The sequence below is a fragment of the Procambarus clarkii genome, chromosome 35 (genome assembly GCF_040958095.1).
Source record: "Procambarus clarkii isolate CNS0578487 chromosome 35, FALCON_Pclarkii_2.0, whole genome shotgun sequence".
Classification (NCBI taxonomy): Eukaryota; Metazoa; Arthropoda; class Malacostraca; order Decapoda; family Cambaridae; genus Procambarus; species Procambarus clarkii.
In genome coordinates this window covers 16678478-16691235 of record NC_091184.1, presented here as the reverse complement: position 1 = coordinate 16691235, position 12758 = coordinate 16678478, and the positions used below count along the sequence as shown (strand labels likewise).

At 46.7% G+C, this 12758-nt stretch overlaps 1 protein-coding gene across 2 annotated transcripts in view; it reads left to right on the top strand.

Moving 5' to 3' along the window:
* The window catches only part of LOC138371372 (tripartite motif containing 13-like), a 52914-nt gene that overhangs the window by 21211 nt on the left and 18945 nt on the right, over window positions 1-12758 (top strand). Inside the window, exon 3 of one of the 2 annotated variants that reach the window (XM_069336153.1) lies at window positions 6759-9831. The exons of the other annotated variant lie outside the window; for it this stretch is intronic. Coding sequence (XP_069192254.1) covers window positions 7911-9254 — 1344 coding nt within the window. The 5' untranslated portion in view covers window positions 6759-7910 and the 3' untranslated portion in view covers window positions 9255-9831. Of the gene's footprint in view, window positions 1-6758; window positions 9832-12758 lie in introns of those variants that run through there. 2 annotated transcript variants of the gene reach the window in all.

Sequence of the window (12758 nt, the reverse complement as noted above, 5' to 3'; positions counted from 1 at the left end):
AGCTCGGGTGGAGCTGACTGCCTCCGACGATTACTCTGTCAACGCCTCACATTTGCCAGACTTCCTCGCCCTATTGTGGTCAAAATATGTCACAAATTATTTTCTATTTTTCCCCATGATCAGGAAACACAAATGAACACTTTTATAAGACGTGTTGCAGGCTAAAATCGCAAGAGAGCAGCCCAAGGGTTAACAAAAACCAACTAATAATATCAGGGGTTTCGCGGCCTGATGAGGGTATCGACATCATAAAACCAAAACACGCAGAGTCCCTGATGAAGGTAATGCCGTCATCAATTAATGCATTTTTAAAAATCCCATTTATTGTCCGAATATTATGGGACTGGTTTTAAATGTGCCCCTATATATTGTGAACAGTTTGATAGCAAAATGAATGACGTAGCATGAAAATTGAGGTTAGAAAGCTGAAAAGAGTACAGTTCATCCTCACTAACGAACCCCGTTCTAGCGAATTCCCAGAAGATCCGAACAAATTGAATTAGGTACTAAATGTTCAGTGGAACATACAAATGTTTGATTAAGCGAAGATTGTTCATCCAAGCAGTCACCGAGACCGAGCGTCGGAGGTGGCTGTCATCATCTATGATTCGCCAAAGTGTAAAGAGTTATACAGTGTTTTATTATGCTTATCCATTGTTTCCAGGGAGAAATAGTTGAAGGATGATAAAATGGTATTAAGGGTCATTGGTGAGAGTTATTGTCAGGGGGGACAAGTGGTGTCAGTAGTTAGGGTTTATTGTTAGGGGACAGGTGGTGGTGTAAGTTATTCCCAGGGGAGGCAGGTTGTGTCAGTGGTGTAAGTTGTCATGGAAGCTGGAGTAATAGTGGTGTAAGTTGTCATGGAAGCTGGAGTAATAGTGGTGTAAGTTGTCAGGGAAGATGGAGTAATAGTGGTGTCAGGGGAGGCAGGTTGTGTCAGTGGTGGAAGTTGTCAGGGAAGATGGAGTAATAGTGGTGTCAGGGGAGGCTGGTTGTGTCAGTGGTGGAAGTTGTCAGGGAAGATGGAGTAATAGTGGTGTCAGGGGAGGCTGGTTGTGTCAGTGGTGGAAGTTGTCAGGGAAGATGGAGTAATAGTGGTGTCAGGGGAAGCTGGTTGTGTCAGTGGTGGAAGTTGTCAGGGAAGATGGAGTAATAGTGGTGTCAGGGGAGGCTGGTTGTGTCAGTGGTGGAAGTTGTCAGGGAAGATGGAGTAATAGTGGTGTCAGGGGAGGCTGGTTGTGTCAGTGGTGGAAGTTGTCAGGGAAGATGGAGTAATAGTGGTGTCAGGGGAGGCTGGTTGTGTCAGTGGTGGAAGTTGTCAGGGAAGATGGAGTAATAGTGGTGTCAGGGGAGGCTGGTTGTGTCAGTGGTGGAAGTTGTCAGGGAAGATGGAGTAACAGTGGTGTCAGGGGAGGCAGGTTGTGTCAGTGGTGGACGTTGTCAGGGAAGATGGAGTAACAGTGGTGTCAGGGGAGGCTGGTTGTGTCAGTGGAGAGCTCTGGCCAGAGTTATCATGTAAATGGCAATACGTGGCTGGCGCCTCCATGCTCCACCTTGATAGTTCACTCACTTGCTGCTTTTCACCAAATTAGGAGAGAAAATTTTACCATTTCAGTGGTTTGTAATGCATCACTCTACCATATTCCGTAGTCAAAATGAAGAATTCATAATAAAGTGTGGGGTCAGTGGTGAGGGGATGTATTGGGGGGGGGGGGAGGGAGGGGTAAGGAGGCGGCTAGCCTCTATGCAGTCAACATTGGGTCGAGTTTCGTCGAGGTCTGGGTTCAAGGCCTGGTCTGAGGTCTGGCCTGAGGCCTGGCCTGAGGTCTGGCCTGAGGCCTGGCCTGAGGCCTGGTCTGGCCCAAGGCCTGTCAGTCTGGCTGCCACCCTTCCCCCCCCCCACTCCTATACCGCCAACATGATACAACCCCCCCCCCCCCCCCCTCCTCCCCTCCCGCACCTGACTACCAGCGGCCGGCCCTGACCCTCCTTCCCCTACCACCGGTGGCCCGCCAACCACCCCTCCTCCTCCTCTTCAGTTTGTTGAGAAAATTATGTGATTTTGCTTTTTTGGATTCAATAATGCTCATATATGTAGAATCTTTAATCCAAATTGTTTGTAAGTGATTGTTCTATCATGTGCCATGTTCAAAATGATAAATACATAATAAATAGATTTTCTGTGATTTTTTGTTTTGTTGATAGTGGATGTAGGACCTTTGTTATTTTCACATGAAGGGGAGGGACAGCCTGGGGCTGACGGGTAGAACGAATTCCGCAGTGAAACGAATCGGCCTCGCCTCATATAACGCCTACGCCTCGTTCGAGTGAGGTCACACTGTATAAATATTTGAGTGTGGTTTGTGCGCTCACGGCCAATGCTCAGCCTTCGTTGCAGTGTGTGCCAGGTCGCTTGCCAGGCCAGCAAAAGAGTTAATCTTCCTTGGAGATTTCAATTTACCGAGTCTAAGATGGAGAATGGTAAACACAAATATCATAGCAGGGAATGACCCGGGAAATAACCAACCACAGGTCAGAGAACTTTTGAGATTCTGTGACAAATTCTCGCTCAATCAACAGATTACAGAACCAACTAGGAACGAAAACACACTAGACTTGTTTTCTAGTGTGTTTTTGTTGTTTTCTAGTTTTCTAGACTTGTTATCTAGTTCATCATTAGTTCACAAACAATGATGAACTAATCAGAGACATCACAATCTCAGATACTTCATACTCAGTCCATAAGCTCATTGAAGTGCGAACTAGCATAAATAACGGTAGTAGGTCTAAGAGACCCAACAAGCGAGAAGGAATATTCAATCAATTCAATTTTAACAATAAGAGGATCGACTGGGAAAAAATAAATGTAGACCTTGCAACCATTCAATGGGAGACGGTCTTAAGCGACAAAACTCCCACACAGGGAATAGCTCAACTGACAGCTGAAGCTTACAAGGTCTGCTTGAAGCACGTGCCTGTGAGGAGGGGCAGAAAGAGGACCACTCAAGAAAGAGAACGCTGACAACTGTACAGGAGAAGGAAAAAAATAACGGAAATGCTTCGGCAGACACAACTATCACAAGCAAGGAAAATAAGCCTAAGCAGGGAGATCGAAGAAATAGAACAAACGTTGAAGCGATCATATGAGTCTGAGGAAATGGAATTGGAACAGAAAGTTATACAAGAGATAAGGAAAAATCCGAAATATTTTTTCACATACGCAAAATCAAAATCAAAAACCTCTACCAGTATTGGACCATTAATTACAAATGAAGGTACGTACACAGAGGACAACAAAGAGATTAGTGAAATTCTAAGAAGCCAGTATGAGGCTATGTTTAGCACACCAATAAACAACATGAAAGTTGATGACCCAGACAGCTTCTTTATGAATGACATTCAAGCTGCAGATAATATAACGGATATTACCACAAACTTGGAAAACTTTGAAAGAGAAATTGACAATATGCCTATGCACTCAGCTCCTGGGCCTGACTCATGGAATTCAATATTCATAAAGAAATGTAAAGTACCAGTAGCGAGAGCTCTCAGCGTAATTTGGAGAAAGAGCCTGGATACAGGGGAGATACCAGCAGCACTTAAATCTGCAGATATAGCTCCGTTGCACAAGGGGGGGAGTAAAGCCTTGGCAAAACATTATAGGCCAGTTGCACTAACATCACACATAATAAAAGTGTTTAAAACGTCTGTATATAGGGTAATAACACCACAAACAGTATTGTTGGGGGTGAAACTTTAGTGCGTCTGACCTTGAATGTGTGAAGGAAGCAGCCGCCACCTGACTGTGTGTAGCGACGTCTCTTAGTGCCTGAACTAACTATATCAACTTAGTTGTACAGTTGTGGTGAACAAAACATGTAGATACTTACATATAACATTTGTATATAGTGAATAACAGCAAAAACAGTATTGTGGGAGGAGAATGTGGGTGAGGGAGGGAGGAAGTAGCAGCCAGAGGCGGGCTGCCACTGGTTGCCACTGCCACTCAGCATGCCAACTTAGTGGTTCATTATGGTGAACACGAATGTAGATACTTATATGTAACGTCTGTATATAGTGAATAAAAGCAAAAACAGTATGGTGGGAGGAGAATGTGGGGAGTGAGGTGTTGAGGGAGTGAGTGGCAGCAAGTGGCTGGCTGGTGTGTGGCGGTCACTCCTCGTTGCTTTTTGACTCATATTAGCGACTTAATGGTACGTTATGGTGAACAGAACATGCAGATACTTATATATAACCTGTGTATATAGTGCAATAATCGACAAAGTATTTGTTCACTGTTTGATGAACATAATAATTGAATCAACAATATACACACCATATTTTTGAGTACAGCGATGATTCACTCATTTTATTATATAAATATATCACACTACACACTATTGAATAATATTACAGCAAAAATACTATGAAAAATCAATCAGAGACATTGAAATATTTAGGTAATTATCTCTTTGTGGCAACTCCGGCCTGACAGCTGGCGAGCAACAGACCTCTTGGGACGCATGCTGAGTCAGCGCTTGTTTTTTTGCCAGACTTCCCCGCCCTATAGCGGGCAATATATGCCACTTACGATATTTTTTATTATTTTTCCCATGATCAGAGAACACGAATTAACAGGTTTAAAAGAAAAAATAATTTTTTTTGGTATGCGCCTGTGAGTGACATATGCTAAATAGCCTGGAGCCACACAGGGGTTAAACATAATACAGGGTACATAACACAATCAAATTTGCCCATAGTAGGTAAGCACCATGTAAAGAATTTGGGAATAATGATGTCTAACGACCTAATGTTTAGGGAGCATAACCAAGTCAGCCAGAAAAATGATGGATTACGAGAACTTTCAAATCCAGGGATCCCATCACAATGGTTGTGCTCTTCAAATCACTTGTGTTGTCGCATCATGAGTACTGCTCAGTACTCACTTTACCCTTCAGAGCAGGAGAGATTGCAGAAATAGAGGGAGTACAGAGAACATATACGGCATACATAGACCCGATAAAGCACCTAAATTATTGGGATCGTCTCAAAGCCCTCCAAATGTACTCACTAGAAAGACGACGAGAGAGATATCAAATAATATACATATGGAAAATACTAGAGGGCCAGGTTCCAAATCTACACAGTAAAATAACAACATACTGGAGTAAATGATATGAAAGAAAATGCACAATAAAACCAGTGAAGAGCAGGGGTGCCGTAGGCACAGAGAACACTGTATAAACATCAGTGGTCCGCGGTTGTTCAACATTCTCCTGGCAAGCATAAGAAATATTGCTGGGACAACCGTGGACATCCTGGACCAACCGGGCTGTGGTGGGTATGTGGGCCGCTCCAAGCAACAGCCTGGTGGACCAAACTCTCACAAGTCAGAGTTTGAGGAGTAGAGAGTACTCCTCAAGTACTTCCAGTAGAGTAGAAGTAGGAGTAGAACAACTCCCAGAACCCCATCAAGCAGGTAAACCGCCTCTAGATACAATGAAGATAAGCCTTGGGCTACACAATGAAACTTGTAAAAGCAACTGTATTGCTGCTGCCTCTAATATCAACTGGGAGTTTGAAATAGGTGACATAGTGAATATCAACCTTGCAGTGCAAACATTTCTTCACAAAACTTTTAGCCTTGCCTTAAGGCTACCTTGAGGTGTTTTCTGGGCTTAGCAACCCCGCTGCCCGGTCGTCGACCAGGCCTCCTCGTTGCTGGATTGGTCAACCAGGCTGTTGAATGCGGCTACTCGCAGCCTGACGTATAAATCACAGCCTGGTTAATCAGGTATCATTTGGAGGTGCTTATTGAGTTCTCTCTTGAACATTGTGAGGGGTCGGCCAGTTATGCCTCTTATATTTAGTGGAAGCGTGTTGAACAGTATCGGGCCTCTGATGTTGACAGAGTTCTCTCAGAGTACCTATTGAACCTCTGCTCTTCAACGGGGGTATTCTGCACATGCTGCCATACCTTCCGGTCTCAAATGATATTATTTCTGTGTGCAGATTTGGGACCAGCCCCTCTACTATTTTCCACGAGTAAATTACAGTAGTTGCATGTCTCTGCACCTTTTCCAGTTTGTTGATGTGCTGCTTAAGATATGGGCACCATACAACCACTGCATATTCCAGCTTTAGTCTGACAATAGTTGTGAATAATTTCTTTAGTATTTTGCCATCCATGTATTTAAAAGCAATTCTGAAGTTAGAAAGTGTAGCATTGGCTCTTCATACAATGTTCTTTATGTGGTCCTCAGGTGATAGCTTTTTATCTAGAACCACTTCTAGATCTCTTTCTTTATCCGAATTCTTTAAAGATTTCTCACATTTCATAGAGGTGTCTGAATATAAAGTGAAAAAAATGCCAAAGGAGCTAAGTAAGAACAAAGCATTTGGTCCAGATGGAGTTTCACCATGGGTTTTGAGAGAATGTGCACTTGAGCTCAGCATTCCACTGTTACGAACCCGGATCCGACGTCCGAGCACGGAGCAGTGACAACCGCGCCATCTGTGGGTCAGCTCCCGAAACCCCCTCCAAACGGACGACGACACCTGGTGAGGACGACGTATATTGGCCACAAGGGCCAGTTTCCATTCCTGTGCAGCGCTCAACACAGCCGCTGCTGACCTCTGGTGAGGTGGTGCTCAGACACCAGCGCCATCTATGGAGTGGATAGGTGGGCGTTTGTGTCTGAGCCTGTAAGTGAGGTGCCTTAGTGTGTCCCAGTTATTGATGACGTGTCTGCTTACAGAGTCGACCTGGGACTGTTGTGATGGGAGTTGAGTCAGTCTACCCGAGGCAGCCGTCTCCATACCTTGTACTTTGCTGCAGCAGTTGTGAAGTCGTCCCCCCGGAAGAACACTGTGGTGTGTTAGCCTGCCAGTGGAGTGGCAGTGAAAGGATTACCCGGGACCAACTGTTGGAGACGATCATCCACTGGGGTATCGAGGACAGGAGAGTGATTTGTGGTGTCACACGAGGCTCCTGTCTAGGGCGTTCCCCTTATATCGTTCGTGGAGTGGCCTGACCAGCGTTGTGGGTCTGGAACCTGCCAGCAGACCGGCTGGATTTGTGGTTGACGGCCTCCACGGCGGTGCCCCCAGTGTACCTGTGTTTTGGCTGACCTGTGGCCAGGGTAGGCTCAACTTCTCAGAAGAATTCGTTGTGAGGCCACGAAGAAGCACCGAGGACTCAGCACCGAGAGTTTTGCACCAGAGTCTTCAGCAGAAGACTACAGTGTATTTTCCCCTGTAAATAAGTGTTAATACCCCTCCCCCTGTGTAACTTTTATATATTATTTATTGGTGTTGGAAATCATTATATTATATTAAGTTCTTAACTTTCTTTCCCTTCCCCCTTTAAGTTTCTTGCGTCACGGATCACATCCCTTGAAAGCCACTACTGGCTTGGGGTCGGATACAACTTCCTCTAACAACATCAGAGTAAGGACCCCGTTGCGTCCCGAGAGGGCCGTAACATAATTGGCATCCCCAGCGGGATCCGTCCCCTTGTTAAGTATGTTTGACAGGGGTGGTGAAGTGGCGCAATCCCTGTATATAATTCCCCCAGTGTGTGACGATTGCGACGTTATACGTCCTGTGCGGTGCTCAAGAGTGACTAAGTGCAATATTGTGCAGTGCGGTGCTCGCTGTGACTAAGCGATTAAGTGCAATATTGACTAGTGTGGTGCTCAGTGATTCGGTGCAATATTGTAGAGCGAAGTGTTCGCTGTGATTCAGTGCAATATTGGGTAGTGCGGTGCTCGAAGTAATTACGTGCAATATTGGCAAGTGCAGTGTTTGGTGCGATAAAGTGCAATATTGACGTAGAACAGTGCTCGGTGTGTGAAGTGCTAACGTGAAAGCGGTGTGTTAAGTGCTAGTTGAGTGTTCCATCTGTGACAATGGCAGAAAAAGCTACCATCGATGATCTGGACGACGTTCAGGCTTTTCTGAACAGAGAGGACTGTCTTGCCAGATTAAAGTATCTGAGCAAACCGGAACTTGTACTAGTGAGCGCCTACCTGGAGATCAAGATCCGTGCCAGTGATTCCCGTGTGGAGATCTTGTCCAAGGTTCACCGGCACCTGAAGGCAGAAGAGAAACAGGAAGGCGGGGCTCCTAGTAGAAAAGAAGGTGAGGAAATAGCTTCCACGGAAAAAGAAGATAAGGGCAGCGACGTTGACAGTGATGCAGGTGAGCTTAATATCAGCTTCCTAACAGTCAAAATGCGTGCCCTAGAGATCAATCGTGAGATAGAGTGGAAGAAGTTAGAATTAGAACGAGAATTAAAAGATAAAGAAATGGAGATGAAAGAAAAAGAATTGGCGATGAGGCGTTTAGAATTAGAAAGAGAAGAAAGAAGAGAAGAACGAGAAAGAGAAAGGGAAGAACGAGAAAGAGAAAGAGAAGAGCGAGAAAGAGAAGAGAAACGAGAAAGAGAACAGCGAGAGAGAGAAGAAAACGAAAGACAGAGACAACATGAACTAGAAGTATTACAATTAGGCGGTGGTCGGAGGCCAACAACGGACACCAGCGGTTTCGATCCGGTAAGAAACATCAAAATGGTCCCCAAATTCAATGAGAGGGAAGTCTCGAAGTTCTTTGCAGCCTTCGAGAAAGTCGCTGCCTCTTTGGAGTGGCCAAGGGAGAATTGGGCCATCATGATACAGTCAGTCTTGACTGGGAAGGCCCAAATCGCCTATTCTACGTTATCCCTTGACGACTCCGGCGATTACGACAAGGCGAAGAAGGTTGTGCTCATGGCGTACCAATTGGTACCTGAGGCATATAGACAGAAGTTTAGAAACCTGAAGAAGACCTCAGAGCACACTTTCACCGAATTCGCCACCATCAAGGAGCGACTTTTTCAAGAATGGTGTGCCTCTCGAAAGGTGGAGACCAAGGAAGACCTCGAGCAGCTGATTCTGCTCGAGGACTTCAAGGATTGTTTGTCTGGAGACCTGAAGACGTACTTAGAGGAACAGCAGGTAGAGACCTTGAGTGCAGCAGCCACCATGGCTGAAGAGTACATCCTGACTCATAGGCCGTCTGCTAAGTACGTCCCAAGGAATTACCAGCGCCGGTTTGACAGACCTCATGACGAAGAGGAAAGACCCGTCCCACAAAGTGCTAAGAAGACGCCCCCAAGTAGCCCTCGAAGGACTAGTCCTAGTTGTCCGAAACACCGTAGTCCAAGGAGGAATATGGTGTGCTACTTGTGGGCAGAAGGGGCATGTAGCTGCTAGGTGCCGAGGCAGAAGAGGTGGCAGCGTACGTAGGGAGGTAATGATGATGAGCTGTGTTACCCCACCAGCAGGAAGCCAGTCGACGACTACGCAGGAAGAACCCAGATTGTTTTCCCCTCACACTTCAGGCGGGTATGTATCGCGTGATCATACTGGTAGATCTGTAGTAGTGCTCAGAGATAGTGGATAGCAGCCCAGTCCCTGATCGTGAAGAGCTCGTTACCCGAGGGAGTAAGTGTGGATGTGAGACAAAAGGTTGTCCTGGTTGGGTTTCCTAGGACGCAGTACATCGCCCCCTTAGTGACGGTACATCTCGACTCGCCTTACTTCAGCGGCACATGTGCGTTGGCAGTAGTCGATACCCTCCCTGTGGCTGGGATTGACGTGGTACTAGCCAATGACTTGGTGACCGATTGGAGCACCAATCATCCCAAGATAGCGGACGAGTCAGCCAGAACAGCAAGGTCTGAGGTAACGACGGGCCGTGGTAATGTCCAGGTAAAGACAGACCCGGATTTGAACATGTCTAATTTGTCCTCTCACCCGCAGATCGACAGCTATCTAGCAGTGTCTCCTGATTCCTCTCTCGACAAGGAACATGAGGTTACGATGGCAGAAGTACCTGAGCTAGAAGAGAGGCCTTGTGTGCAGGCACCCACGGATACCAACGAGTCTGGAGCGAAGGCGGAGGTGTGCTTGCGGTATGGCAAGTTACAGCGTGTATTGAACCAGCCAGAGATTCCCCAGACGTCAGAGGTATGTGAGGTGTGTTCGAAAGGTCTAGTGGTCCAAACCAGGCTAGTGGATATAGCCTGCTATGGACATGACAGGCTCAGGAAGCTTATCCCTCAGGTAACCAAATGTTTCTTAGCGGTATTTTGTTGTGTTCTCGTATGTGTTCTCAGTGTTCTCAGTAAGGACCAGTGGACGACCCGACGGATGATGGCTCGATTGAACATCGTGAAGAGATCCCAGGGATTGGAGATTTGCACTGCAAGTGTTGCAGTCGACGAAGGGACCTGGAAAGTAATAGTTGATACAGGAGATACGAGAAATGATAATATGAGTGACTGTTTCCGACAGGTTGACACCCCCCGCGTGATTGCTGAGCCTCAATACAGCGTTATACGGAACGTTGGTCGACCTGACGTGGGCAGAGCGAATGCCATCTTCGGTGTGCAAGCAGCCCTGTTGAAACTAGGTGTAAGCCTAGTAGAGGTGTATGCAGTAAGTATTGACTTACCCATTGTCGCTATCACTCTGAATTGTCAGACCCCTGTATTCCAGGTTCCTGTCTCCCTGAAGGACCATCGGACCAGTACCAGAAATGCCGTCTGTGATCAGCCATCATCGGTGCCACGACATAGGGAAGTGTCGAGTCTCCCCAGATCGTGTCTACACCGATCCTTACTCGAGAGGTGTGAGATGATGCCCCTGTTTGACATCGCTGTGGAGACGTGGAAGGTTACGCTAGGCAGGACATCTCCTGCCATTTTCAAGTTCCCTTTGTGCCAGGGTTTCTCTGTAGTACAGTTCTGTGGACAAGACAGCCTCGCCATTCCAGTTCATAGAGTAAGTGAGTCCATTTGGAGTTGTGTTGCCATACTAATTTGGTCTGTGTTTCTTTTTATAGAACCCCAAACCAAATTCTTTTTGGTGGGGAGGTGTTACGAACCCGGATCCGACGTCCGAGCACGGAGCAGTGACAACCGCGCCATCTGTGGGTCAGCTCCCGAAACCCCCTCCAAACGGACGACGACACCTGGTGAGGACGACGTATATTGGCCACAAGGGCCAGTTTCCATTCCTGTGCAGCGCTCAACACAGCCGCTGCTGACCTCTGGTGAGGTGGTGCTCAGACACCAGCGCCATCTATGGAGTGGATAGGTGGGCGTTTGTGTCTGAGCCTGTAAGTGAGGTGCCTTAGTGTGTCCCAGTTATTGATGACGTGTCTGCTTACAGAGTCGACCTGGGACTGTTGTGATGGGAGTTGAGTCAGTCTACCCGAGGCAGCCGTCTCCATACCTTGTACTTTGCTGCAGCAGTTGTGAAGTCGTCCCCCCGGAAGAACACTGTGGTGTGTTAGCCTGCCAGTGGAGTGGCAGTGAAAGGATTACCCGGGACCAACTGTTGGAGACGATCATCCACTGGGGTATCGAGGACAGGAGAGTGATTTGTGGTGTCACACGAGGCTCCTGTCTAGGGCGTTCCCCTTATATCGTTCGTGGAGTGGCCTGACCAGCGTTGTGAGTCCGGAACCTGCCAGCAGACCGGCTGGATTTGTGGTTGACGGCCTCCACGGCGGTGCCCCCAGTGGACCTGTGTTTTGGCTGACCTGTGGCCAGGGTAGGCTCAACTTCTCAGAAGAATTCGTTGTGAGGCCACGAAGAAGCACCGAGGACTCAGCACCGAGAGTTTTGCACCAGAGTCTTCAGCAGAAGACTACAGTGTATTTTCCCCTGTAAATAAGTGTTAATACCCCTCCCCCTGTGTAACTTTTATATATTATTTATTGGTGTTGGAAATCATTATATTATATTAAGTTCTTAACTTTCTTTCCCTTCCCCCTTTAAGTTTCTTGCGTCACGGATCACATCCCTTGAAAGCCACTACTGGCTTGGGGTCGGATACAACTTCCTCTAACAACATCAGAGTAAGGACCCCGTTGCGTCCCGAGAGGGCCGTAACATCCACTTAACAGATTTTTTCAGGCATCCCCGTGAACAGGAGTCCTAGCAGATGTGTGGAAAAAGGCTAACACAGAACAAATGTTTGCACTACAAGGTTGATATTCACTGTACTACCTATTTCAGATTCCCTGTTGATATTAGAGGCAGCAGCAATCTACAGCAGTGGCAGCAGGGAAGATCCCATCAAATATAGACCTGTATCATTGACAAGTGTTATAGTCAAAATATTGGAAAAAACCAGCGTTGAATGTAATGAAACGCCATTTTCTGGGTGAGACCCGGAGGCTCCCCGGAGCTTTACCAGGCTGATATGCTAATGTCAGACTTTGGCATCAGTCATGTGTATGGAGTTCTAGGGCCTACCGGGGACCACGGCCAGAACCTGGCCCCCTCAGAGAGGCAAGGGGAGCAATGGCCTATAGAATGGCTTATGCATCGTTAACGATGCATAAGCAACAGGGCTCCATTAAGGAACATATAATCTCTTCCCACAACCAGAGAAGTCTTATAAAAAAACACGGAAATCATCGATAGATACAGCGATAGCAGGCGGCCTGATATCTGCGAGGCACTACACATTAAGAAGTCGATACCAGCAATCAACAGCCAATTAATGCACAACTATATTCTACCCACTTCAAGACTCCGCACCAATATAGAAGCATCAAGAAATATGGGCCAATAGGCCCATTGCAGTTACTTACATTCTTCCTTTTAACTTACAAAATATTATACCCATTGTTTCGTGTTCTGTCTTGTGTTGAAAATTTGTTTTCACCTCATCAAAAACTGTTGTAACATCACCTCACCCAAA